Below are 23,472 nucleotides of genomic sequence, written 5' to 3'. Positions count from 1 at the left end.
AAGATAAGATTGTAAAAGTTTCAGATAAATGCCCCCAAACCGATAGTGCTCTAGTTTAGTAAGCAAAGACTGATGATGAGACGCCCCAAAGGGTGGAACTTTTTCGAAGAGTGCACGCAACAATAAACGTCATCTGTCTTGCCCGCATTTCCTTTCTTTAACGCTGCGTGCCCGGGACTTCCCAGTAACGAACGGCATGCGCGTTATCAGCATGACATGGCATTGCCGACAGGAGAGTCGCGGGCGCGGCGTTTTCAAGAAAGCAAACGCAAGCAAGGCAGATGACGATTATTGTTGTGTGGCAGATATACACCCCAAAGGGTGTAAAATTTAAATGTTTAGTATTGTTTGGGGCTAGATAAGCCTGAAAGAGAGTAAACTTTTTTTAGAGTGTACAACAGTCTAGCAGAACATCTTGCATTGTCGGTCAGATGGTCAACATTTGTACTCCGGCGAAAACTATCCATGACTTCACTCATGCGGCTTTATCTGGTAACTGTTACGCCAGCATGACATGTAGTCAAGATTTGATACTGTCGCCTCGGCGATAGTATCGCGGTCAGGCTCGCGCTGATTGAGCACTAAGTCACTCGAAGGCGACAGTATCGCCTAAGTGCTCGTCGCAGATCTTTGTTCAGTTGGCAACAAATGTGTCGAACGTTGAACTCTTCGTACATTGTTCGGGAACTACTTAAAAAAATAGTGCACCCACTAGCGCATGTTGAGCAGCAGATAGATTAAGCTTTCGTACGTTTGGTTTCGTTTTCTATTGTTACCCATAATGGCTCGATTGCTGTAGATTTGTAAAGTAATTTATGCTGTGGTTGGCTAAATTTGTTTAGACTGCCATTTCGCGCGGGCGCTTACGTCCCGTCAAAAACACGATTTAGCCATTCTGCTTGTTTGTAAAACTTAAAACGAGTATGGCCAAGGCGCACTTGGCAGAATGGCGAAAAACATTTAAGCGACGGTTACTGTACAAAGCGCATGTTTCACTTGCCGCTTTTTTGCTTTACATTCGAAATCGGGAGTGCAATTTGTGACAGGCTCCGTACGTGGCTGATATCAGTAGCGGTGTCTACTCTACCGATGATACCTGTACTATATATATACATAATTAGACAACCAATTAGTACTACTACTGATTTAGGCGAGTCGCCGCGTTATCTCAGTGGCTATGGCGTTGCGCCATTAAGGTCGCCCCCGACTGCGGTGGCCGCATTCCGACGGAAGCGTAATGCAAAAGCGCTTGTGTGTGTACCGTGCATTTGGTGCGCGTTAGAAGAGTCCAGGTGGTCAGAGTTATACCGGATTGCCTTCGGCGTGCCTCGTAATCGAGTCGTCGTTTTGGCACGTAGAAATTGTGGGTCCTTTTTTTTTCATTTAGTGCGCTTCGGGAAGCTCGATTCACACGTTCAGCCAACTCTCTGTGAAGTCGGAACCGATGAAATGGGCTTTTTTTGTTCCTGTGCGCGTCGGTCGTGTCGTGCTGTACAGGCCCGCTTAGCTCGTCGAAGTTAGCACGGAGTTGTTCATGGCTACCTTTCCGCCGCTGATTGGTTCACTGCCTCGAGAGAGCCAGCTTTAACCACAGAAGCATGCGTAAGAGTGTGTGAGATGTTGGCGGCGAGCCATTACCGGAAACATGTTGCCAGCGTCCTAATCACTGCAACTACGGAGAAAGAATCACTCGCCCAGCTCATGTTCGAAAAGATTAGGCATGCAGAGACGGGTACAGGAAGAGGGACAGCACAGACTTTTGTGTTGTCCATTTCACCTCTTCTTGTGTTTGCACGCCTAACCTTTTCCAACATCAACCCCCTGCTAAGGAGCTACCGTTACAAACGGTGGGCTCGTTTCGTTATTTTTCCGCGAAACGCCAGACAGATCCATTTGCGTTCACCCGACGTCAGCTGGACGACGCGATGGTCGCGTGGTGCGCTCCGCCGTCCGGAATGCCGTCCTCAGCGAAAACAGGCTCGCGATGCGGCGAAAAAATCGGCTCGCCCCGCGCCGCCCGACAGCTGGCGGAGAGGAAGACCTCACTCTCCGCTTCGCTCGCGACGCGATGGATGGCGCCACGTCCGCGCAGCGATGACTCGGCGCCATTTTATCGCTGTGTAATGCGCCGGAAAAGTCGGGGACATTTCTGGCGTATCACGCGGCGGCCGTCGTTCGATCGCCGCCGTCGTTTCCCGATCGTGCGGCCTCAATTGGGTGGTCAGCTCCGCTGCTCGCAACGCGGCGGCGACTCGTGGCGCGCTGGTGGTGGAGTCTCCGAGCCCCGTGCGCCGGTGTTCGAAAGCAGCGTGCTGCACGCCGCTCGGCGACGAGGAAGTGGCGACTGGTCCAAGGTCCTCTTCGAGCGTGATAAAGCAGGAACGGCGATCGGCCGGCGACGCTGCCAGCTCATCGGCGAAGAAACCCGAACAGCGTCGGCCCTTTTTTTTTTTTTGCATGGATTCAGCGCGATCGTGGTGGACGCTGCGTGCCCTTACGCCGGCACCCGATGAACTCTGCCCGGCGGCGTGCTGTCACAGGTCGATGTCCAGTCGGCGGCGGCGTCCGCGTGCGTGAGTGTGCTGTGGTTTCGTAGGCTTGCATGGACAGGCGTGCGCGCTTGGGGACCAGCCATGACGTGCGCGGAGCCGGCAGAGATACTGATCGTGCGACCGGACATCATGTGCCTCGGTTGCTCGTCGGACGAAGAGGACGATGTCATATGTGGCACGCCGCGACCGTACTGCATCAGGAAAGCAACGCGGTCAGGTAACGAGCGCTTTTTTCCCCCCTGTTTATACCCCGCCGAGAAACACGTGGGTGCGTCCGTGCAGCGTTGAAGCCGCTGCAGCGAACAAAACGGTGGCTACGGATTGCGTCTCGTATCGCGAGTCCCGATGCGCCGCAGAGTGCATTCAGCAAAGGAACGATGTTTTGATAAGCGCTATTTAGTGTCGTCTGCATGCAGTTATTAATAGCGCGTGCGCTCGCTATCTGTGGCGCCGGCTCGTGCTTGCCTCCTTATGGCTCCGCGGTTGTCAGGTGGATAGCTCGTTATGTCCGACGTTGGTTGGATAGCACGGAGCTCGCTTGAGCAGTGCAGATGTGCGTATCGGACAGTAACGAGACCATCGATCGCCATGCCCGTCGTGCGCTGGCTTCTCCGTGGCAGAGCGAGGCGTCTGCAGCGGGTGACCGCGATCTCGCCTCGAGATCTCGCCGTTCCCGTTGAGCGGCATCCGTTCTGCGCCGCGCGCTTCGCGATTGCATTTTGCGGCGAGGTCGCCGGCGCCGCCTTGGCGACGCCCAAGAGGCCTGCTGCTTGCTTCGCCGGCCAGAAAACGCTGACGCACTCTTATCTCTCGCCGGCGCGTGCGCAGCCGGCTCCTGCAGATCGCGGTCGATGACGCAGCAGCTGCGGTTGTCCTTGCCCGCTCCTCGAGCCCTGCAGTTTCTTCTCGCTGGCGACGCGGCTCGCTGCACCGACTGGGTTTGCGAAGTTTCGCGAATGAGCGCACTGGCTCATTTCGCGGCTGACCAGTGAGCTTTGTTCCCGGAGGAGTTAAAACCGAGCACGGCGCCTGTGGGTTTGGCTGCACTCTTCAAGGACTGTGACGATTTAACAGTGCCGGTTTTTTCAGTAACGTGCGCCGACGTTCGTTGTTCGCAACCCTCCACCGCGGCGTACAAAAGTTTGCCCCCGTTAGGGCTTATCTTGTCCCACAACGATAATCATCTGCCTTGCTTGCGTTTCCTTCCTTGAAAACTGTGTTCGCTACTTTCCTGTCGAGAATGCCATGTCAAGCTGATAACGGGCATGTCGTTCGTGGCCAGCAAGTACCGGGCGCACAGCGTTAAAGAAGGGAAGTGCACGCAAGCTAGATGACTATTATCGTTGTTGGACAAAATAAGCACCAAAAGGTGCAAAATTTGAGTGTGTAACTCATAGCGCAACTTTGGGGCGTATAGGACCCCATAAATGGGTCGTACATGTAGAAGTTAATCTGCTCGATGACGAAGAGCCATCGAAGGTTGGTGGAGCTAGCGCTTCCTAGATGAACGGTTGTGTGTAGGACCGTTGGTTCTTGAAAGGGATACTGAAGGCAAATACTAAGTCGACGTAGACTGTTGAAATACGATTCCAGGAACCTCGCTACGACAATTGTTTTGTGCCAAAAAAAAAAAGCGTTAGTTTAAGAGAAAATTGTATCTGAAGGGTCCTAATACCATTTTCGTAATTCAAATTAAATATCCCGCAACCCAACCTGGGAGTGGTGACGTTGCATACGCCATCATCGCCCTTTGCTGCCACAGGTGAGTAAAACGGCGCCCGACAGAGGGCGGTACGGCTTTTGCCCAAAACGCAAACCCGCGGCCATGGAGAAACCGAGCTAAGGCAGAACTGCACTGTACTATGTAGCAGAGCGGCGGATTCGCCGCTGCAGCTGCTTTTGGTCAGGTGGCGTGGTCCGTTCGGGCATCCCGCGACATCACGTGGAAGTGGAACGCTCTGCCACTTGCAGTTTGTGCGAGTTTCGCGAGCCAGCAAAATCAGCGCGGCATTACGGGATAACGAAACTACTGAAACGCGAAAGCGCGGATGGCGCGCAGTCGAGCGAAAACGAAACCTTTCGACGGACAGCGTCATTGTCAAGTGTAATTGGCAATGAGTTTCTTTTTTTTTTCTTCTAAAGAAAAAATAGAACTGGACAACTAGCATTTTCTTTCGTCTTATAATACAACGCAATAATATTTTTACAAGGAGTGGTTGAGCACTAGTGACAGAATTTAAAAGAGGAATGCCTTCGTCATCGGGCGAGTACTTGAATGTCCCGGGGGAGTCTTTAGTCGTGTACTGCATTTACCTCAATTTCTGGATTACTAAGGCTCTGCTCGCGATCATATTGACGCCTTAGAGATTCTCGAGCACTATCATTGTAGCTTGACTTAATATTTGCTTTTAGTGTTCCTTGAACATTAGACTACGTTGCACCGCATAGTTGATTAGAAAACTGACACGAAGCAAGAACACGTAGACACACGCGATGGTGCGCAAGATTTGCGCATCATCAGTATTTGTGTGTGACAACAGCAGCAAGAATGCGGGAACGAGGTTTGAATTACCTCTACGAGCGGTCGAATTGGCGTGAACAGGTGGCATGCAGGTGCGAGATGGGTAAGAAGCGCAGAAACTAAATACACCCCGACGGTAGCACGCGGTATCACTTGGAGGACACAAACGGGTGACGTGATGGTGCCACTGCAGCACTGCTTGAAGGCCTTGTCCTTTTATAGGCATTCGGACGAGTGGCGTGATGACGCTGCCATAGCGGAATTCGGTGCAGCATTGTCGTACTCGGACCCTGTGTGTACCGGGAAAGCCTCGATGCTTGATTTGGTGACGACAAGAGGAAAGTTCGGCACGGGCTCTGGGAGGCTGTCCGGCGCTCGGGAGTCGCGGGGCACTTGCTCTCCGGTTGCCGCTTGAACGAACGCGGCCCGCTGTTCTGCTGCCGAGATGCTACGCGCGCCACCTGGCCCGAGCGCAGACGGCACGCGGGAGTCGCATTGCAAAGCTGCGCATGGCGACGGGGTCACAGACGCGAGCGTGCTGTCGTCGGCACGAGCTCGTGGGCAACTAGGTCCGCTTCTTGTCACGGTAAAATGTCGTGCCGTGCATGCATGCCGTGACGTTTCAAGGGCACCATGTCGTGGCTTCACATACAGACCGTGCCATTTATGACATACATATGGCATGTCATTGATGACACGCATGAATGTGTCATGGCATAATTGTCGTTCATGTCAGTCCAATTTGCTAACCAGTTGTACATCAGGATATCTGTCACATGCATCACATAAATGGTGTGCATGTCATGACGTGATTGTCATGAATGACATAAATGACGTGAGGTGGTGGCATGTATTTGAATATGTATTAGGATGTGTGTGCTCTTACCACTGTCGTTAAAAATAAAGGTGTAAAATCATTGCATTCTACGGGTGTAACAAATGGGGCAGAAAATTTGAGATTAACAGCGACAAATGTTAGGCGTAAGGTTAAGAGAGAGGAAGAGAGCGGCGTGGATCAGAGAGCAAATGGCGGATATCCTAGTTGACATAACATTGGACATGGGCAGGCCATGTAGTGCGTAAGGTAGATAATAGGCGGACAATAGGAGATAATTGTTTCCAAGGGAAGGGAAGCGCATTCGAGGACGGCAGAAAATAAGGTGACGTGATGAAATTAGGAAATTTGCAGGCGCAAGTTGGTATCAGCTGGCGCAAGACAAGTTTATTGGAGGTCGCTGGAAGAGGCCTTCGCCCTGCAGTGGACATAAATATAGGCTAATGATGATGACGTGTGCCGAGACTTGCGTGAGTGGTACGACAAGAATCACGTGGAATGACATGCAGGAGCATGTCTTGTCGTTAATGTCATGTAATTTATGACATTTATCTTATGACACATGTAGTTATGTCGGATCATGCATGCATGCATGTCCTGTCATTCATATCCAGGTGCTATATACAGGGTGTCCCAGCTAACTTGGACCAATATTTTGAAAAAACCTATGCGTTCTTCAGAACAGAAATCGCGTGGATGTTGTTAGCGTTTATCTAAACTTACAGTACCATTTTTATGCTCGTCTTTTTAGGGTAATTAGCCGAGATCAATTAATTATATTTTTAAGTTTAGCTTGAAAGGTTCAGGCGTCAATAGGAAAGTTGTGGAGCTCCACAAATATTGTCCAACCGAGGCGCTTCCAACGAGATAGACTTAGCGTGGCCGTTTTTATTCGGGAAAAACGAAAGCCCGCGGAGTTTAAAACATACTGTTAGGAACGGCCTGCAGAGGTGCCGACATGCAAAGTTTTCCCAGCCAGCTGCAGCAGCGGGGTTGGCGTTTTCTAGGAACCGACCGTCAGTCGCCAGTCGAATGGCGCCACTATGTCTACTGTGGAGACTTGCTTTGAACGGACGACAAGGCGTCATTCCGCAGCCTCTTGGCGTCACGATGTCTACTGCGGCGACTGACTGTGTGAGGAGGACAACACGCCGAGTCAGCAACTCTTCGTCGCCGGAATGCCGGGACGAGGCCGGCGAACCAGGCTTTGTTAGTGAACTCGCCATCACCGACCTGGTCTGTCGGGAGGGGGGGCGTTTCTGGGGGAATGTATCTGGCCATCCCACGCGCCTTTCAAGACGCAAGACAATGGAGAACCACGGCGGCCACTCTGCTAGGGTCAGCTCGGGGATTAAGAGGCGCCTCCTTGGGGCAAGACCCAGTCCTGCGAAGACCGTCTCGCCTCGGTGGGGGGGCAGTGAAACATGTGCGGAAGTGTGTGTGCAAGCCCTCCCCCTCAAAGGCGGCTCGGCTACGATGACTCTGGTCGAACGTTTTACCTCACCTAGGGATCTACGGAGGACAGAGTGTATTTAAGGAGCTGTTGCGCGGCTCCTCAGCGTGCTTTCTCTCGCAGTCATGCTAGGCTGATGAACTGCAACGTCCTTATGTAGATACTGTAAATAACCCTATATTATTCGTTCTCTATGAGAACAAGTCTCTCACTTCAACAACATCCTCAGCGTGGATGAGTTGGACTACGGCATGGGACAGCTACCATCTAATTCATGCCCAACTCCAAACTTTACCACGTGACAGCGCCCTTTGTGCGCCCGAATGCGCCACGATTAAAGCGCCCGCAACCGTGCTTTGTGAGCGACACCGCTCGCTTCGCGCCTTTCGTGCTGCCCTCGACAGAGCTTCGCACTGTGTTTGGTTCCGAGATAAACGCCAGTGGGCGGCAGTTGAAATACAGCGCTGCTCCCGTTTCTGCGGCGATGATTGTACTCACGCTAGCAGAATGCATGCGGAGGACAAATGACAAGCTCATGAGTTCGAATTTGGGAGCAAGACACCAACAAGCAAACACGCATTATAACAAGCTTGATATCGTCGTGTGAATTACGGTGGTAATCACAAAAGGAAGAATCTTAAACTGACACGGAAGGTTGCTTTTTTGCTTCCTGTCCATTCCTTGTCGGCAGAGAATTTGTAATTTCATATTACTTACGTGCCTTTTCCACGTTGTACAAAAGTTTCACACAGATAGCTCTTTTCATGGATAACGGTTGTAGAGATTTATTCGCTATAATGTCTGTCTGAAGAATGTGTTCAAACAAGTCGCCCTCTGCCATAATGCAGTATTGGCACCTTTTCAGCACATGCGATGTAGCTTTGTTGGTGGCGCAAGACGGTATCTCGCTGCAGGCCTCGGCAATCTCTGCCTTCAGCGTTTCTTGTTTAGTTGTAGGCTTGTGGTACACTCCGTCTTTCGCATGTCCCCACAAGAAGTCAAGAGGTGCCAAGTCCGGTGACCTTGCAGGCCATATATGCCACTGGTCCATGCCGCCCGACCCACTGGCGGTTGAAGGCTTCGTCAAGCCAGGCTAGGGCATGGCTGCTGCTGTGAGCTGGTGCACAGTCGTGCTGATACCAAGTTCGCTTTAAAAATGCAAGAGGAAGATCACAGCGAAAATCTTCGACTGGGCCTTCCAAGATGTTCACGTACCGCTGAGCAGTGGGCATGTGGTAAAAAAAATATGGGGCCATATATTCTTCCGTCAAAGATACCGCACCACACACTGAATGACCATTGGTGCTCGTTTCTGGTCTGCGCCACCCAATGCGTGTTCCTATCGCTCCAGTAATGCGCATTACGAATGTTGACTTGAGAATTTCTGGAGAAGGTTGCCTCATCTGTCCAGAACACTTTGTCAACAAAATCCGGTATTTCGTCACTGTTCACAAGGATCCAATTTGAGAAATCAAGCCGCCATTGAGTCTCTTTCTTGTAGCTTTTGATGCAGTTGTAGGTGATACGGATCCATTTCAGCCTTCCCAAGAACTCTTGACACTGAAGGCTTTGAAATGCCGACCTCACCACTCGCATCATTCACGCTGTAATGAGGGTTTGCAATCATGAAAGCCGAAATGTCTCCTTCAGCCTCATCACTGATGGTCCCCTTTCTGTGCCGCGTCTTCTTGAAGCTACCTGTTTCTTTGAGCGTCGAGTAACCCCTCTTAATAGTGTTCGCGCTAGGTCTTCCCCCACATTGCCAATTTCGGTACACCTTGGCAGCTTTCCTCTTGTCGCCCCGTGCCGCTCCCAAGGCCAAGACCATGTTCGCCTTCTGCTCGCTTGAGTACGGCATGCTTTAGGCACTGCAGAAAAATTCTTCGAAACGGTTGCGCGGCACGACAGTAATAAACAGTCGAGCTCACATGCATCGAGCTGCTGGCACAGCTTGGAAGATAAGCGGCGTTGTAACAAATGATGCTCTCTCTCTCTCTCGCACAAGTTACAAATGTATGATGCATGGTTTCTGTGTATTTTTTTCTATTCCGCATCGACTTGAACGCCGAAAAAAAAAATGCTGTTCTCGTCAAATCGGAATAAACGGCTGGTGACGGCGCGTTCTTCGGCGACAGGTGCGAGCGAATGCTGACGAAGCGCTTTTTCGGAGCGCCGTCGCCAGCCGCTGCCGGTAACGTCAGAGCCGAGCAAAGGTTGCAGCCCTTTTTCGTAAGTAAAGGGAAGGCTCGGCGCCGGTGATGTTTTTACAAATCGCTCATGAGAATGTGTTCGCCCTGTCATGTGGTATTTTTTAAACTCCGCGGGCTTTCGTTTCTCCCGAATTAAAACGGTCACGCTATGTCTGTCTTGTTGGAAGTACCTGGGTTGGGCAATATTTGTGAAGCTCCATAACTTTCCTATTGACGCCTGAACATTTCAAGCTATATTTAAAAAGTCAATTTATCTCGACTAATTATTCAAGAAAGACGAGCATAATATGTACTGTAAGTTTCGATAAACGCGCTAACAACATCCAGGCGATTTCTGTTCTGAAGTACGCATAGGTATTTTCAAAATCTTAGTTAGCTGGGAAACCCTGTATAGTTAAAGTTAAGCCATCACGACTGCATCATATCAATGATAACATTTGTCATAGCATACATGCCATGACAAGCATGTGATGCCGTTCATCTCATGACGCACATGAGATGTCATAAAATCCATGACATTAATCAGGTCATGCACTCATTTTATTCGTACCTTATTTACAGTGTATTTCACGTAACTTGGGCCAAGCATTTTTTAAAAAGTGGTTAGCTGCAGTTGAATGAAACCAGCGGTATAGGGTTTGCCGTTATCTGGCGCTCCTTAAAGTATTTAATATTCCGCTTAATCAGTTAATTAGCAAATATACATTATTCAAAATTTTCATTATTCGCCTTAGGTCTAAGTGTGTTCAGTTGCGTTGTAGAGGGGGTTCAAAAACGATCCAATTTTTTGTGGCAGCGTTCATGCTGCGTGGTGTTTTTTTTTTTCGGTGTTTAAAGCTCGCGAAATATGAACTAAAACCACGTGACTGCGCTCGTATTGCAGCGCCCTCAACCGCGCTTCGTGCGCGCGGACCGTGGCGAAGTGAGCGGCCGCGGCTGCAGGCGTCGGCTTCGCAGTGACGTCAGCGTCTTCGGCGGTGGCCCATAGTAAGGAATCGCCGTCGTCCCTGATAAGCGATAGGCTTGACGCACGGTTGAGAGCGCCGCAATACGATAGCACACGAGCGCAGTCACGTGGTTTTATTTCATATTTCGCGCACTTTCGGGCCCCTCACCAGACCCCATGGCAAATTTTGAGTACACGCTGGAAGTTGTTAGTTGTACTCTAGGGAGCGTCCTGCCGCAAAAATATTTCTGAGCAGCTCATTAATAGCCGAGATAAAAATATTTCAGTGTCGCGAACCCACGATTTCAGGAGGCGAACTTCACCGCAAATGTGGACGCTCTCTCCACTTGCCCTGTCTAGCCTCCGCAAGCGAAATTCCTTCGCCGCTTTCTCCCATACCGGACCTCGAGGATCGCGTGACGCCTACGTCACGGGCCCCGCCTTCATTTTTTCTTTCTGTTCGGTTTTCTTCGGCGCGGCGTACTTCCGCTGACGGCGTCGCGCGCGAGCTGTTGTGATTGACTCGTTTTGCGCAGCACACGATTTTGCGCGCTGTGCCGGATGACACCTGACTAGCGGTATAAGTCTGTGCTACAGGAACACTGAGGCAGACACAAGCGGATTACAGAGCACGATTCCGCGCAGGAACACGGTAGAAAATGGCATAGTTTCGGTGTCTGCGCGTGTGACTGCACGACTTAGGAACAAGCAGACGAAACGGAAGTAAATGTCTTGCTGCGGTGCGAAGTAAAGCGAAAACATGCAGACATTTGTTTTGTGTTTTATTATTTCTCTAAGCTTTAATTTGTCTATTCTAGCAACATATTACACAAAGAACAGTTGTTGGCTTGAATAATTCTCGAAGTCACGTGTCACCACGAGCAATGTCACAGCGCGAACACGTGTACGTAGGCGCCCTAGCACCTGTACGTCATCCTCCAGCGCGGCGGCCGCCATGAGAAGGGAAAACGGCGTTCGGTTTGACATTTCAGATCTTTCCGCGGCGCGTAGCGATGCATTACTTTGCAGACAGGATCGTTATCGCGCATTGTACGCTTTGCGCTTGTCAGCTCAAAATGACCAGACCTGGTGAGGGGCCCTTGAAACGCCGAAAAAAAATGGCCACACAGCATGTGCGTTGCCTCAAAAAAATGTATCGGTCGTTTACAGTGCAACGCACTTGGCCCTAAAGTGAATATTAAAAATTTTGCATAATTCATGCTAGTTTATGAACTAATCAAGCAGGTTGTAAAATACTCCAAGGAGGGCCACTTGAGAGCAAACCATATGCCGTTGATTCCATTCAGCTGTAGCTAAACACTTTGTTTATATCCTTGGCACAAGTTACGTGAAACACCATCACGACGTATGAGGATTAGATATGATGGCCCGAAATTCTGGGTTGAGAAATGTTAAACTCTGGGGGAGAACAGCTCTGGTACCACAATTGGTGTACACTTTGTTCGTAACCGGAGAGCGGTTGGATTTCGCTTCCGGAAGCGAGTGGCGGTCTCCGCGGGCGGAACAGGCGTATATTCAGGCACTTCAAGCAACGATCTCTTCAGGCCGCTTTCTGCCCAGGCCTGCTCATATCGGCAGCTGCCCGTCCCGCGGCGAGCCCCCTTCCGAGGGCACCGTGTCGCTGGGCTAGGACTCGCCGCTTTCCGTTCGTTATCGGCGTTTCCTTTGGACCGGCGATAAGCGCACGCTTGCATAACAGCGCGGGATGCTGCCGCCTTCTTGTGCCGTTTAGCCACCTCGCCCTGTTTACTTGGGATCGGCGTCACGCGACCGCGGCCCATGGTACTCGTGACCACGTGCACATCCGCATGCCAGCCTTCCCGGACTGCTCGCGCTTTGCCTTTCGAGCATGCATTTGTGAACAGAGGTGCTGTGCCGACCAGGATAAAACCCTTTGGTGGTCCCCCATGTAGACCAGCCCTTAGGTGACACCGCGCTCCCGAAGCAGTGTCGACAGCTGCCCAGCTGTCGTAGGAACCGCTACTGGAATTTTCGTGTTAGCAGGCCGCTTTCGAAAGCGATAGCAGGCTGTCACGCTGTCCCCGAATGTGGCATTCGGTGACAGCCCAAAAGCGCAATTAAAACGGGAAAATGCTGTGGAGGGAAGACCCTCCTCGACACCGGTGCGGCGAGAAGGCGTGTTCGAAAAGGAGCGGCACGAGCCGTGTCAGCTTTGCGTAGCTGCCTCGTTCGCATTTGGCGCTGGAACACCCGACAGCCACGCGATCGGAGCTCGGTTTTGCCACGACGAGGCCACGGTGGGCTAGGCATCCTGCCGTCGGCGAGGAGCGCGCGCGCTGTTCGCGGCGCGTTGGACCGCGATGCGTCGGCTGGGCCTCTTTATCGCTCGCGCTTGTTGCACAAGGGCCGGCTGGTCCGCACGGGAGGAGGAAAGAAATGGCGAGGCCTTATCGGCGATCCGTCGTCCGCGCTGCCGACGTGACTCGCGACCCGACGGTGATGGCGTCGTGGATTACGCTCGCACTGTGTGAATGTCCGTGTGCGGGGCTTCCTTTCTCCGATAAGAGCCGGCAGGCTTGTCAGGCCAGCCGCGGGCTTTCGCCGCGCGAAGCCGCCACTCGAAAGAGGGCAGAGGTCGTGTTCTAGCCGCCCTCTCTCACTAAACTGGAAACCCGATGAGAGGGAAAGTGGGTGCCAAAATATTTGCTGCTCTAAGGATCGAAGCAAGCTTGTCGGAGTGACGCACGATGAGAACCTAGCGGCACAAAATTCACAATGAAGTGCAAAGTGTTATTGCAGCAACAAGGTGAAGTCCAGTTACCAAAAAGTTCCAAAACTGCTTTGCTGACAAAACGGTGATTTTAAAGAAAGATCAGGTTAAACATACATTTTTATATACCTCCATCCAAATTTATTGCATAAGTGCTCATATGTTACTCTTGTCAGTAAGCTGCCCAGAAACAGAATTACATTCTGAACGAGGTCTAAGCATAATTTTCTTGGACAGACAATGACTTGGGACGGATTTTGGGAACTGGGTAAGAGAGATAGCTTGCAGAAGGAAAATAGCTCCATGCATGCACCAACTCGCATGCTAATGCGCAGGTGTAAGCAGATTCTTAATTGTACAAGCTGGTGCTTGTACCCTGACTCGTGGCCAGGCCTACCCTTGACGGGTAGATCTGGCCACCAGTCAGGATTAAAAATGCAGTTGGCTCACTTTACAGGACACATGAACCAATATGACAGAGGGGGCCAGAAAATGTGCAGGCTGTCAAGTGGTGATGTTTCCTGTATCAGTGAAAGCTGCAAAAACCTAAATGCAGTGCTGTTAAGATAAATGGCCCACTCGCATCTCTTTCCCATTTCCTAAAATTTGCAACTGTGAAAATGCCTGAGCAAGAAGGACTTTAGAAAAAAAATATGTGTGGGACACAGTGCAAAGGGGTAGCCGGTGTAGCCACGGTTTATTTAGGCCAGCCAGCCATAGTGCCGCGGGATCCCTGGAGCAGCCAATACCATGGTAGCTCGGGTTCCATTGCGCTAGCGTGTACTTTTTTCACACTTCCTACGTGTGAACAGTCTTCTTCTTCACCAGTGCTGGAGGTGATAGTCGTGCCGCTACAGGGCACCCCCTCCTAGTGAAAAGCACAATTGAACTATGTGCAAAAGGCACACATATAGAAATAAGAGAGACTGCAAGCCTATATGCATGAGTGGCAATTCATAGCGTCTGTTAGAACTCCACGTAAAGTCTGTGTTGTGGCGAAGGGCACAAACAGCTCTCTGATGGTCGTGGCTGAGAGTGTCTTGAGACATGGCGCATTGTCTTGTGCGTTGAGGACATTGTCTTGCTTTGTCGATGTCTGCGTGCCCGGCGCAGTGTAACTCAGCAAGCAGAGTTGAGGCATATTGCCTCGTGCCTGACGTATACCAAGAGTACAGGCCATTGAGGGGAGAGAGAGAGAGAAAAACTTTATTTGGTTCTTTCAAGGATTTAGCGTCTCGAGGTCTCCGTCGTCCGTGAGGGGAACAACATTGAAGACGGTGTTGTCAAACGATGTGCAGTGGTGGCAGTGGCGGAGAACTGCGAGGATCGCTGTGCCTTGTTTCCCTTACTGATCATGTTGCGTCAACATTTCAGGTGCGGGTACGATTGTGCAGAGCGGCGTATTGTGACAACCAGGGACTTGGTCTCGAGATGGCGTGGTCAGTCCGCCCGCTGCTCATTTATTGCGTAATTTGCCAGGGCTTTCATCAGAGGGGCTACGGAAAGTAGATGCTGTTGTCATTGGTAGTGTCGGGTTCACACAATCCGAGAGAAATGTACCAGGCAGCACCGACTGCATAGGTTGTGAGCGAGGCGCAGCCACAGTCATGCCGCAGTGCGAAATCGCAACCTGCCGCAGGTTCTTGTAGATGCCTGGGCCTGGTAGATGTTGGAACTCCGAAAGAAGACCCTCTGGCTGCCTGCAACTTGCGTGGAGACAGTGCAAGTGTTGGTCACTGACATTGTTGACATAGAAGTGATTCTCAAGCTGAAGAAACTAGATAGCAAAGCTGCTGCTGCAAAACTTGGGTAGGCCATGCATCTGCAGAAGGTGCGAGTACATAACATCAGAAGGCTTGCCTGCTGCTGCTTGTGGAAAAATCTCGAATGCCGATTCCAGTAAAAAAATTTTTCAAACCAATTGGAAATTTCCAGTTAGAACTAATTGGATATTTCCATTTGTGTTTTGGGACACCCATTTGAAAAATTCAACAGGTCCAATTGGCGTAATTTGTTTTTTAAACACAATTGAACCTAGTTGGTCTCTGAATTAATTGAACTCGTTACCACCAAAAGGGAAAACAAAGGAAAAGAGAAAAAACCAGATGGGCTCTCACCTTGACATGACACCAATATACTCAAAACTGCTTTCGAGAAGCATACTCATGCATGAACCTACCACAGCAATTCTCTTCACTGACATAACCAATGTTTGCCACTTTGCTATACGACAGATAGGTGTCAGGTGCTATTATGTAATCAATATTTGATTGACCAAGTGGTGCCAGTCGTTTATGAAAAATTTGCAAAATTTCATGAGATATTTAATTTGATCGAAAGGCAAATGCTTCTCTCCATTGATCACACCAAACTACAAAGATCTTTCGCTTGAAAACTAACATTATAATTCTGCTATTATTATCAACTATTTTGTTGTTTCACGAGATTACTCAACACTGACTTCGAATTGGGCCCAGTTGGGACCGTTTAGCATGCCAAGCTCCAGTGATGTGCAACTGGAACCAACTGAGTTTCCCATGATGCCCAATTTAAACCAACTGGACTTTGCATGATGCCTAATTGGGACTTGTCCCTCCTATGATATCCAATTCAGACCGGTTGTGTCTCATTCGAAAATCCAACTGGACTTGGGTGTTTTTTCACTGGGATAGTATCAGGGTTTCGGTGGTCGCTAGTGGCATCGCCAAGGTGGGAGAACCTCTAAATCTGTGATGAGCGAGGTGCCCCCTTACGGAAAGCGGGTAGCTTGCAGAAATGTCCATTGGGGGAGAGCAGCAGGCCATAGTGCCGCCGAAAGCGCTTGCGTTTGACCCCAGGAATTCGTTTGAAGGCGTTGTCGCCCAGCTGCCTTTGAAATGGGTGGGAGGGAGGCTCATGGACCGAGTAGAGGTTTGGTGCTGGGGGCTGGCATGAGCTGATGATAGGCACGGGTGCATGCAGGTGATGTGGTTCGACAGGACAAGGAATGACACGACGGTTCAAATTCAACGACGGTTGTGACAGCGCTCGGTGTGCAGTAGTGAGCAAAGGATGGCTGCCCGCAAGTCCTTGTAGAAGTCTGGGCCGGAAGATGGCAGCCGGAGCCTGAAACACAGCCAGATCCCGGAACCTTGTTGATACGGAAGTGGCTGTGCAGCTGGATGAACCAGATGTCCGACATGTCAGTGTAGAATTCCCAGACACCCTACAGCCATGCGACGTCTGCTGGACTGCATGAGGCCACGTTACTCTTGCCTTGGTAGAGTCAGTGCAATGATGCTGGCATGGCTGTGCTCGGTTGTCTGGGTCACCAATTTGTGGGAGGCGGTGCTGAGAGGTAGTTGCCGTAGCCACAGTTTGAGACCGGTTAGCCATGGTGCCACGGGATCTCTGCAGCGGCCGATACCGCGGCCACCAAGTCCCAGCGTGCTAGCGTGTTCTTTTTTCGTGGTCCCTGCACGTGAGCCATTTTCTTCTTCACCAGCTCTGGAGGTGATAGTTGCGCCTCAACAAGTCTATTGAACACCAACATAATTTACCGCACATTTTGGGACTGCATAACTCTCGATTCCTCACAGACAGATGGACATGCCTTGACCACCGGCCAGTTGCAGTTCTGCAGCTTGAACATTGGCCTCAAAGCAACTCATTTCAGAGTTTGCAAACTTTAATGAACCTTGATCTCGGCAGCCATTAATATTGTGTCACACACATAAGAAAGTTGCCTATTAAATTATATCAGCTTTAGGGATTCTGATCAGTCTTTGAAAAAACACAACACACAAGAAATTGCTGGTAATCATGTTCAGATAGCCATTCAGTGTTAGCATATCATCTGTAAATATGTGTAACAATGCTATTTCCAACACAATGCATTCTTGGAACAGCAGATCTTCAAGTAGATAGCTTGGGAATGCTGCAGTACTGCCATTACGATGCCACCTTGGTTCACGTACTTGAAGGTGTTTGTAGAAATGTTCAAGCAGAGTGTAAGGAGTTAATAACGAGCGTCTGCCACTACATGGCGAAGAGGTTAAATTACCAGAAGACAGTCTAGCTTCACATTACCACATTTACCAGTTGGCTGAAGAAGTTCTTCTGTCCATCTCGTGTATGGCCAACCAGATCTTATTTCGTCTTAAAAAGGAAGGTTTAGTTTGGGGGCTCCTATCTGAATACAGAGGAAAGGAAAAATCGTTTTTCTCAGCAACCACTGCACCAGATTTGGCGAGGTTTCTTGCATTTAAAAGAAAGTTAGAATATTGTGACTGTTGGAAGCGGACTTTTGATTTAGGCCATGCAATAACACTTGTTGAAAATCGCAGATATTCAGAAAATGAAACTGTGCAATTTACAACTCTAACTCAGCAATGTAATACGATATCACAATTATGTAAATTACGTGTAGTAGTACCTCGAAAGCGGACAAATTTGATATATTATACTTGACTCTCAAATACACCACTAACATGCGAGTTGGACTTTTGAAGAACCTTCGTAAATGTAACAAATCCATACAAGAAAGAAGTTAATATTTTAGATTTGTCCACTTTGGATGTTCTTTCGGATGCAGTCGACAGAACTGCAATATCTATTCTTGGTGCAGAGTTATGGATTTGTAAACTTGGTGCGTTTTTTTTCTTTTTTTTTTTTTCAAGCTAGCCAATGTTCAGCAATGTTTGTAAAAAAATTTCATCATAAATCAAAATTCCACTCCCAACAGTCTCGAGAATTTAACTTTTTCCCTAAAATGCGACAATATTAGTTAAAATTGGTCCAGGAGTTATCTCAGAAAGCCATCTCTGTGTTATGCATCTATTTGAATAGGCTACTCTGGAGTTGGGGCCGAGCTGTAGCTTCCTCTAAGCTTTAGGAAATGTTATTTTCATGTTCACTAGTGTTCACACATTCATTGCCACAGGAGAAGTTAGCAAAAGCAAAAATGCTCACCCATTACAGTGGAACCCCGTTCATATGTTTTTCACTGGACCGGGGGGAAAAAACGTAACAGCCGGGAAAACACAACAGTAAGGAAAGCTCTGAAAATGAATGAAAAAAGTACAGCTTCAACTATAGACAATTTATTTCCACAGAGTGCGCTTAGGACTTAAAAAAGTCTAAAATGGTGGCTTGCCGTTTCTTTTGCTCGCTAGAAATCGCCACACGTTTCTCAATAGCCTGGAAGGCCGCATTGCTGTCAGCATCGCTGTGAGGTGCGACGTACCTGCGGAGGAGGTCCAGAGCCGCGACGGCTTCTCCAAAGCTAGGATTTGGCAACTCCCCGGCATTATGCGGCTCGTGCGGCTCGTGCTCCTCGTCGTCACCGCGCTACGGCAATGGCAACGGACGAAGGAATATCCGCTGGAAATATTGCCCTCTTTGGCGTAATCATGCTAACGTGCTAACGATTGTTTAGTATTGCTGCGGAGCGCGCGCATCCGAGCAGCTCGGTTGCACATGGCGCGGCGTGGTTTCGCAAGAAATGTAAACAAGAGGGGAGAGCTGGCCTGATAGGCGGAGCAACGCCATGAGCAACGCCAACTTCCGGCTTCACATTAGCTTCACAAAGAGTGACGTCCCGAGTTTCCTTCCTCCACGAGTCGACCCGTCCAACAACCATGCGGTGACCGTAATCACAGTGATGATAGTGAGAGCATTTTTCACGAATGGCCACTTAGTGGCGGCCTCTAGAATTGGCGTGCGGTTTCTTGCAGCCAGTTCCATAGCCAAGCCCAGCCAAGCCCGGCCAAAACTCGTCAAAAGCCAAAATGGCGGTTGGAGCGCGTTGCCTACCTTAGACCAGGCAGGTTCGGGGTGCTAAGTTGCGACGTATCATGCGGGAACGTTTTCACAGCTACTACGTAACAGCGGGGTTCCTTATACATTGAATCCTATAGAAGCTATGCCGGGACCGGACAAAACGACGTAGCAGGCGGGAAAACGCAGCAGTGAGGAATGTAACAGCGGGGTTCTACTGTATATTCAAGAATCATAATGCTAAGTTTTGTTTAGCTTCACCAAGCAAAAGTAAGTTTGTTGTGCAACTAATCATTCCGAAGAGAATAGCCATTTGGGGAATGCCCCGTTGCACCATATTATTTTAATTTGTTATTTACTGGTGCTCTCCTTTCCTCCCGTAGCAGCTTCAGCACCTTACCCTGTCCAGCTGTCCGTGGCAGAAGATCGCATGGACAACAGCAGTGACACGGGTGTGTCATCAATGGGGTCTGAACGGGTGCCCTCACTTTCTGAAGACCATGTGAGTCCAGCAATGTTTTCTCATGAGAAGCTTGTGCATATTTACAAGCTTTTGCTCATTAGTCTCTTATCAACTCACAAACAGAAGAACAACCAGCAAAGGAACACGTGCGAATGACAAAAAAAGTCAGTAGAATGAGCACTTAATTTAGTTCTGTTGTGAGTTCAGTACCTGTCCCATCTACACATTCTAATAAAAGTTTTTGCTTTCATGGCTTAGCAGCACCTGTCCCATCTAACTGCCTAGCCTCTGCTGAATCCCACCTCTGCTGAGTAATTCTGTTCTGTAGTACGCTAAAGTGCGGAATTTACAGTTTTATATACCAACATTACACCTATACATCATGTTCAGTAAACAAAACAATCGCATTTGAAACCCATAACATGCGTCATTTATGTGCGCTCTCTCCTGTCACTTTCTTGTTTCATTCCTATGATTTACACAGTAAAAAGGATTTCTCCTTGTGCAAACAATGTTTCACCAACCCCAAGCAACCACCAACCCCTTTGCTGTAGCATGAAACTTTGGGCACTTCTGATTACACCTATTCTGTGACAGTGGCTCTTAATTTATTATACATGAAGTGTGCCATCGAAAAAGCTGTAGAATATGGATGTCTGTGTTCTTTCTGGCAACACTGGTATATGGTCGTGTAGTGGGCTCTTGTCTTTAGCATCTTTTTTTTTTTCCCTGTTATGCATCACTTGGTGGAAGATTCTGAAAAGGATAGGTGTCATCCAGTTGCAGCTCATTTGAAACAGTGGGTTTAGTCACCATTTAGGCATGTAATCTTCATTTATGAATTGATTAAATGTGTTTTAAGATATATAATAATAACCACAATAATAGTAACAATATTCTTTTTTTTTTCGTATCTTGCCCATATTTCTGACCATGAAGTTGAAAGAAATGTATTTTTTAACATACGGAATCAGTCTAACTCCTTTATAACAAAGTGCCTGGGGCCTCTGAAATCATTCGTTGTCTTCATCGTAAAGGTTGTGCACTGCACCGCTCACAGTAGAGCCGGGACCAAATGATTCCTTCGTTATACAGGTTATTTTGTTGTAGAAGTGTTCGTTGCAGAGGGGCTCAACTGTATTTGGCACATAAAAGAAGAGGGAGAGTAGCCAGTGGTACTGAATTGCAAAGAGTACTTTATAGTATATCATTCCAAGGGGGAGAATGCAGTGCTGTTCTTGTGCTTGTCAGGTAACAGTTTATGGCTTCCTGTGTGCAGGAATGGCTGGACTCCTGCTCGGAATCGTCATCATCACATGCCGATGCGGAGAGCGATGCCAAGCGGCTGCTTGAGGTGGCCCAAAAGAAGTACAAACTGTTTGGGCGTCGACCAGGCCTGGTAAGCAATGCTGGCTGCTTTTGGATGTGAGCCAAGGGGTTGGAATATAGTTTAGAAAAACACTAGACATGCATACCTGCAAACTTTACAAAGTTTTCGTCATGTTTGCACATTAGAGCTCATTCTACGATTTTACAAATGTTTCGTTAAGTTCTACGAAAAGAAAAAAAAAACAGTTCTGTTCACGAAAATGCTTTAAAAGCTCTTGAAAGATGGGGTGGCACGAGATCGCAGCAAACTGCGTGCAAAAAAGAAAGTGTGATGGTAGCTGTGCCACACAAACCAGAGAGTACTTGCTTCATGCTAATTTTTTTAGAAATGTTTCTTAAGCAAGTGACGTGGGCAACAGGGAAGCCTCTGAAAAAGTCACTGTGATCAAAAAACATTGTTGTGTTGCTTGCCAGTATCTCCTGCTGCAAGTTTGCTGCTGCTTGTGTGCTGCATCTAGATGTGCATGTTATCTCTCCCCCCTACACACACACACACACACACACACACACACACACACACACACACACACACACACACACACACACACACACACACACACACACACACACACACGCACACACGCACGCACACACACACTTTCCACTGTCTCGTGCTTATGGGATGTTTATGAATCTTTATGTTCATAGATGTAATCATCAAAACCCGACAAACACTGACACCGAGAAGAACATAGGGGAAATTACTTGTGCTTAATACATGAAATAAAGAAACGATAAATTAATGTAAATTAAAGTTGATGAAACTACTTGCCGTAGTTGGGGAATGCTCCCACAACCTTTGCATCGTTCCCCACCTGTGGCAAGTAGTTTCTTCATCCACTTTCATTTCCATTAATTTATCGTTTCTTTATTTCATGTATTAAGCACAAGTAATTTCCCCTATGTTGTCCCTGGTGTCAGTGTTTGTTGGCTTCTTATGATTATGACTAATAAAAATCGTTCCCCTTGGTTAACCCCCTTTCTTCTAGTTTATGTTCATAACATGGGCAGGTACGAGAGAGCAGTAGTGATTTAGCTTATACAGGTGAAATGCGTCTACTCATTTGTTCGGAAAAGTTGGTAACTAGCACAGAGAAAAAAAATGCAGGCCAAATTTTGTTTAAACTTTGTGCTGCAACCACAGCCCCTGTGTGTCAGCACATCTGCCGCCAAGGTCTCCGAGTGGTGGCGCTGGGTAACACTCCCAGGGTTCTACTAGGAAATATAAATACCCAAGAAAGTGGATGGGGAAACGGTGCTGCGGTAGCTCAATTGGTAGAGCATCGCACGCGAAATGAAGGTTGTGGGATTGTTCCCTACCTGCAGCAAGTGGTTTTTTCATCCACTTTCATTTCCATTAATTTATCGTTTCTTTAGTTTCATTTATTAAGCACAAGTAATTTCCCCTATGTTGTCTTTGGTGTCGGTGCTTGTTGGCTTCTTATGATAGCACAACATCAGGGGTTTCAAAGCATATTCTCTTATCTTGGCCGTTTCAGCACAGGAAAAGTACTTGACACTTGCATTAGTTTGGCATTTGGTTCCTTTAGAATGCAGTGTAATCTTTATTTTATCAATAAACAATTAGCTAGTCTCGAGCGAGTGCTGTCAAAATCATCACATCACGAGGAGCTAGTGCAGGAACTGCAATGCAACATTGCCACCCATCTTTTTGGTCTTGCGTCTCTATTGCTTGGAAAGCGTCCTCTCATAATAAGAGTGGCTGTTTAAGGTGACTGAGCGCATAGTCATTGCATCTAAAGGCACGGGGGGAGGGCGACCGTGGTGTGTCTTCGCACTCCATCATAGTGAAAAAACATCAATAGAAAAACAGGACAATAAAGACCAGGCAGGACGGTCTTGTCCTGTTTCTCTTGTGCTGTTTTTTCACCATGAAGCAGTACCAGCGAGTTCAGGCTAAGACCCTTTTAAAGTACCTTTGCACTCGTGTGCAGTGTTAGCCTGAAATGGCAACCTTGAGTGCCCTTAGATCACTACTGACTTGGCTTGTTTCTCTACCCCAGGGTGACAGTGACACAGTGCTGGGCGGCTACGGGGTCCCCTGCTTGCAGCAGCCACCACCGCCGTTTCCAACTCCCTTGGCTCGTCTGCCTGGCGGCGCCACTGTGGCAGTCGTTCCGCCCAATGCTCCAACGCCCAGCAGCCTGTTCCCTTCTGCACCTGAAGTGCCCACCGTTCCAAGGCTGGTGATCCGTCCCGTTGGCTCTCTTGTACGACACAACCATTCGTACTCTGCGGCTGAAGCAGCTGCTGCATCAGGTACGTGTTCGGTGTGTATCTCAACCATTAAAGGCTAAGGAAAAGTTCACCACTAGACCCGCTCGTTGGGCAAGGTTGTTCCATAGCATTCGGTGGGAGTTGCAACATGCAAGCTGTAGCAGGAACGCTCTCCATGATGACGCATGCCTTGATGCTAAGCCCGGGAAGTCATGCTACGGGATAGACCAAAGATACACCGCATCCAAAGAAAAGCAGACAGAGAAAGCACAGGGGTTGATGTGCATTGTTGCAGGAGTGCATTTGTGTGGGCCAAGTAGTCAACACAGAGCTGGACCACGAGAAGGAAATTTGTA

The 23,472-nt window shown here is 48.8% G+C and overlaps 1 protein-coding gene across 3 annotated transcripts in view; it reads left to right on the top strand.

Annotated features, from left to right (window-relative positions):
* Positions 1 to 23,472, top strand: part of cnc (NFE2 like bZIP transcription factor cap-n-collar) — a 203,297-nt gene that overhangs the window by 160,383 nt on the left and 19,442 nt on the right. For 2 of the 3 annotated variants that reach the window (XM_075693825.1, XM_075693823.1), the window contains 3 exons: positions 19,410 to 19,528; positions 20,769 to 20,888; positions 22,903 to 23,158. In XM_075693825.1, coding sequence (XP_075549940.1) covers positions 19,410 to 19,528; positions 20,769 to 20,888; positions 22,903 to 23,158 — 495 coding nt within the window. The remainder of the gene's footprint in view (positions 1 to 19,409; positions 19,529 to 20,768; positions 20,889 to 22,902; positions 23,159 to 23,472) is intronic. The other variant, XM_075693824.1, reaches the window with a different exon arrangement.

Source organism: Dermacentor variabilis, chromosome 5, assembly GCF_050947875.1.
Source record: "Dermacentor variabilis isolate Ectoservices chromosome 5, ASM5094787v1, whole genome shotgun sequence".
Classification (NCBI taxonomy): Eukaryota; Metazoa; Arthropoda; class Arachnida; order Ixodida; family Ixodidae; genus Dermacentor; species Dermacentor variabilis.
The sequence above is the reverse complement of the archived record's forward strand: the minus strand, read 5'-3'. Positions and strand labels throughout refer to the sequence as shown.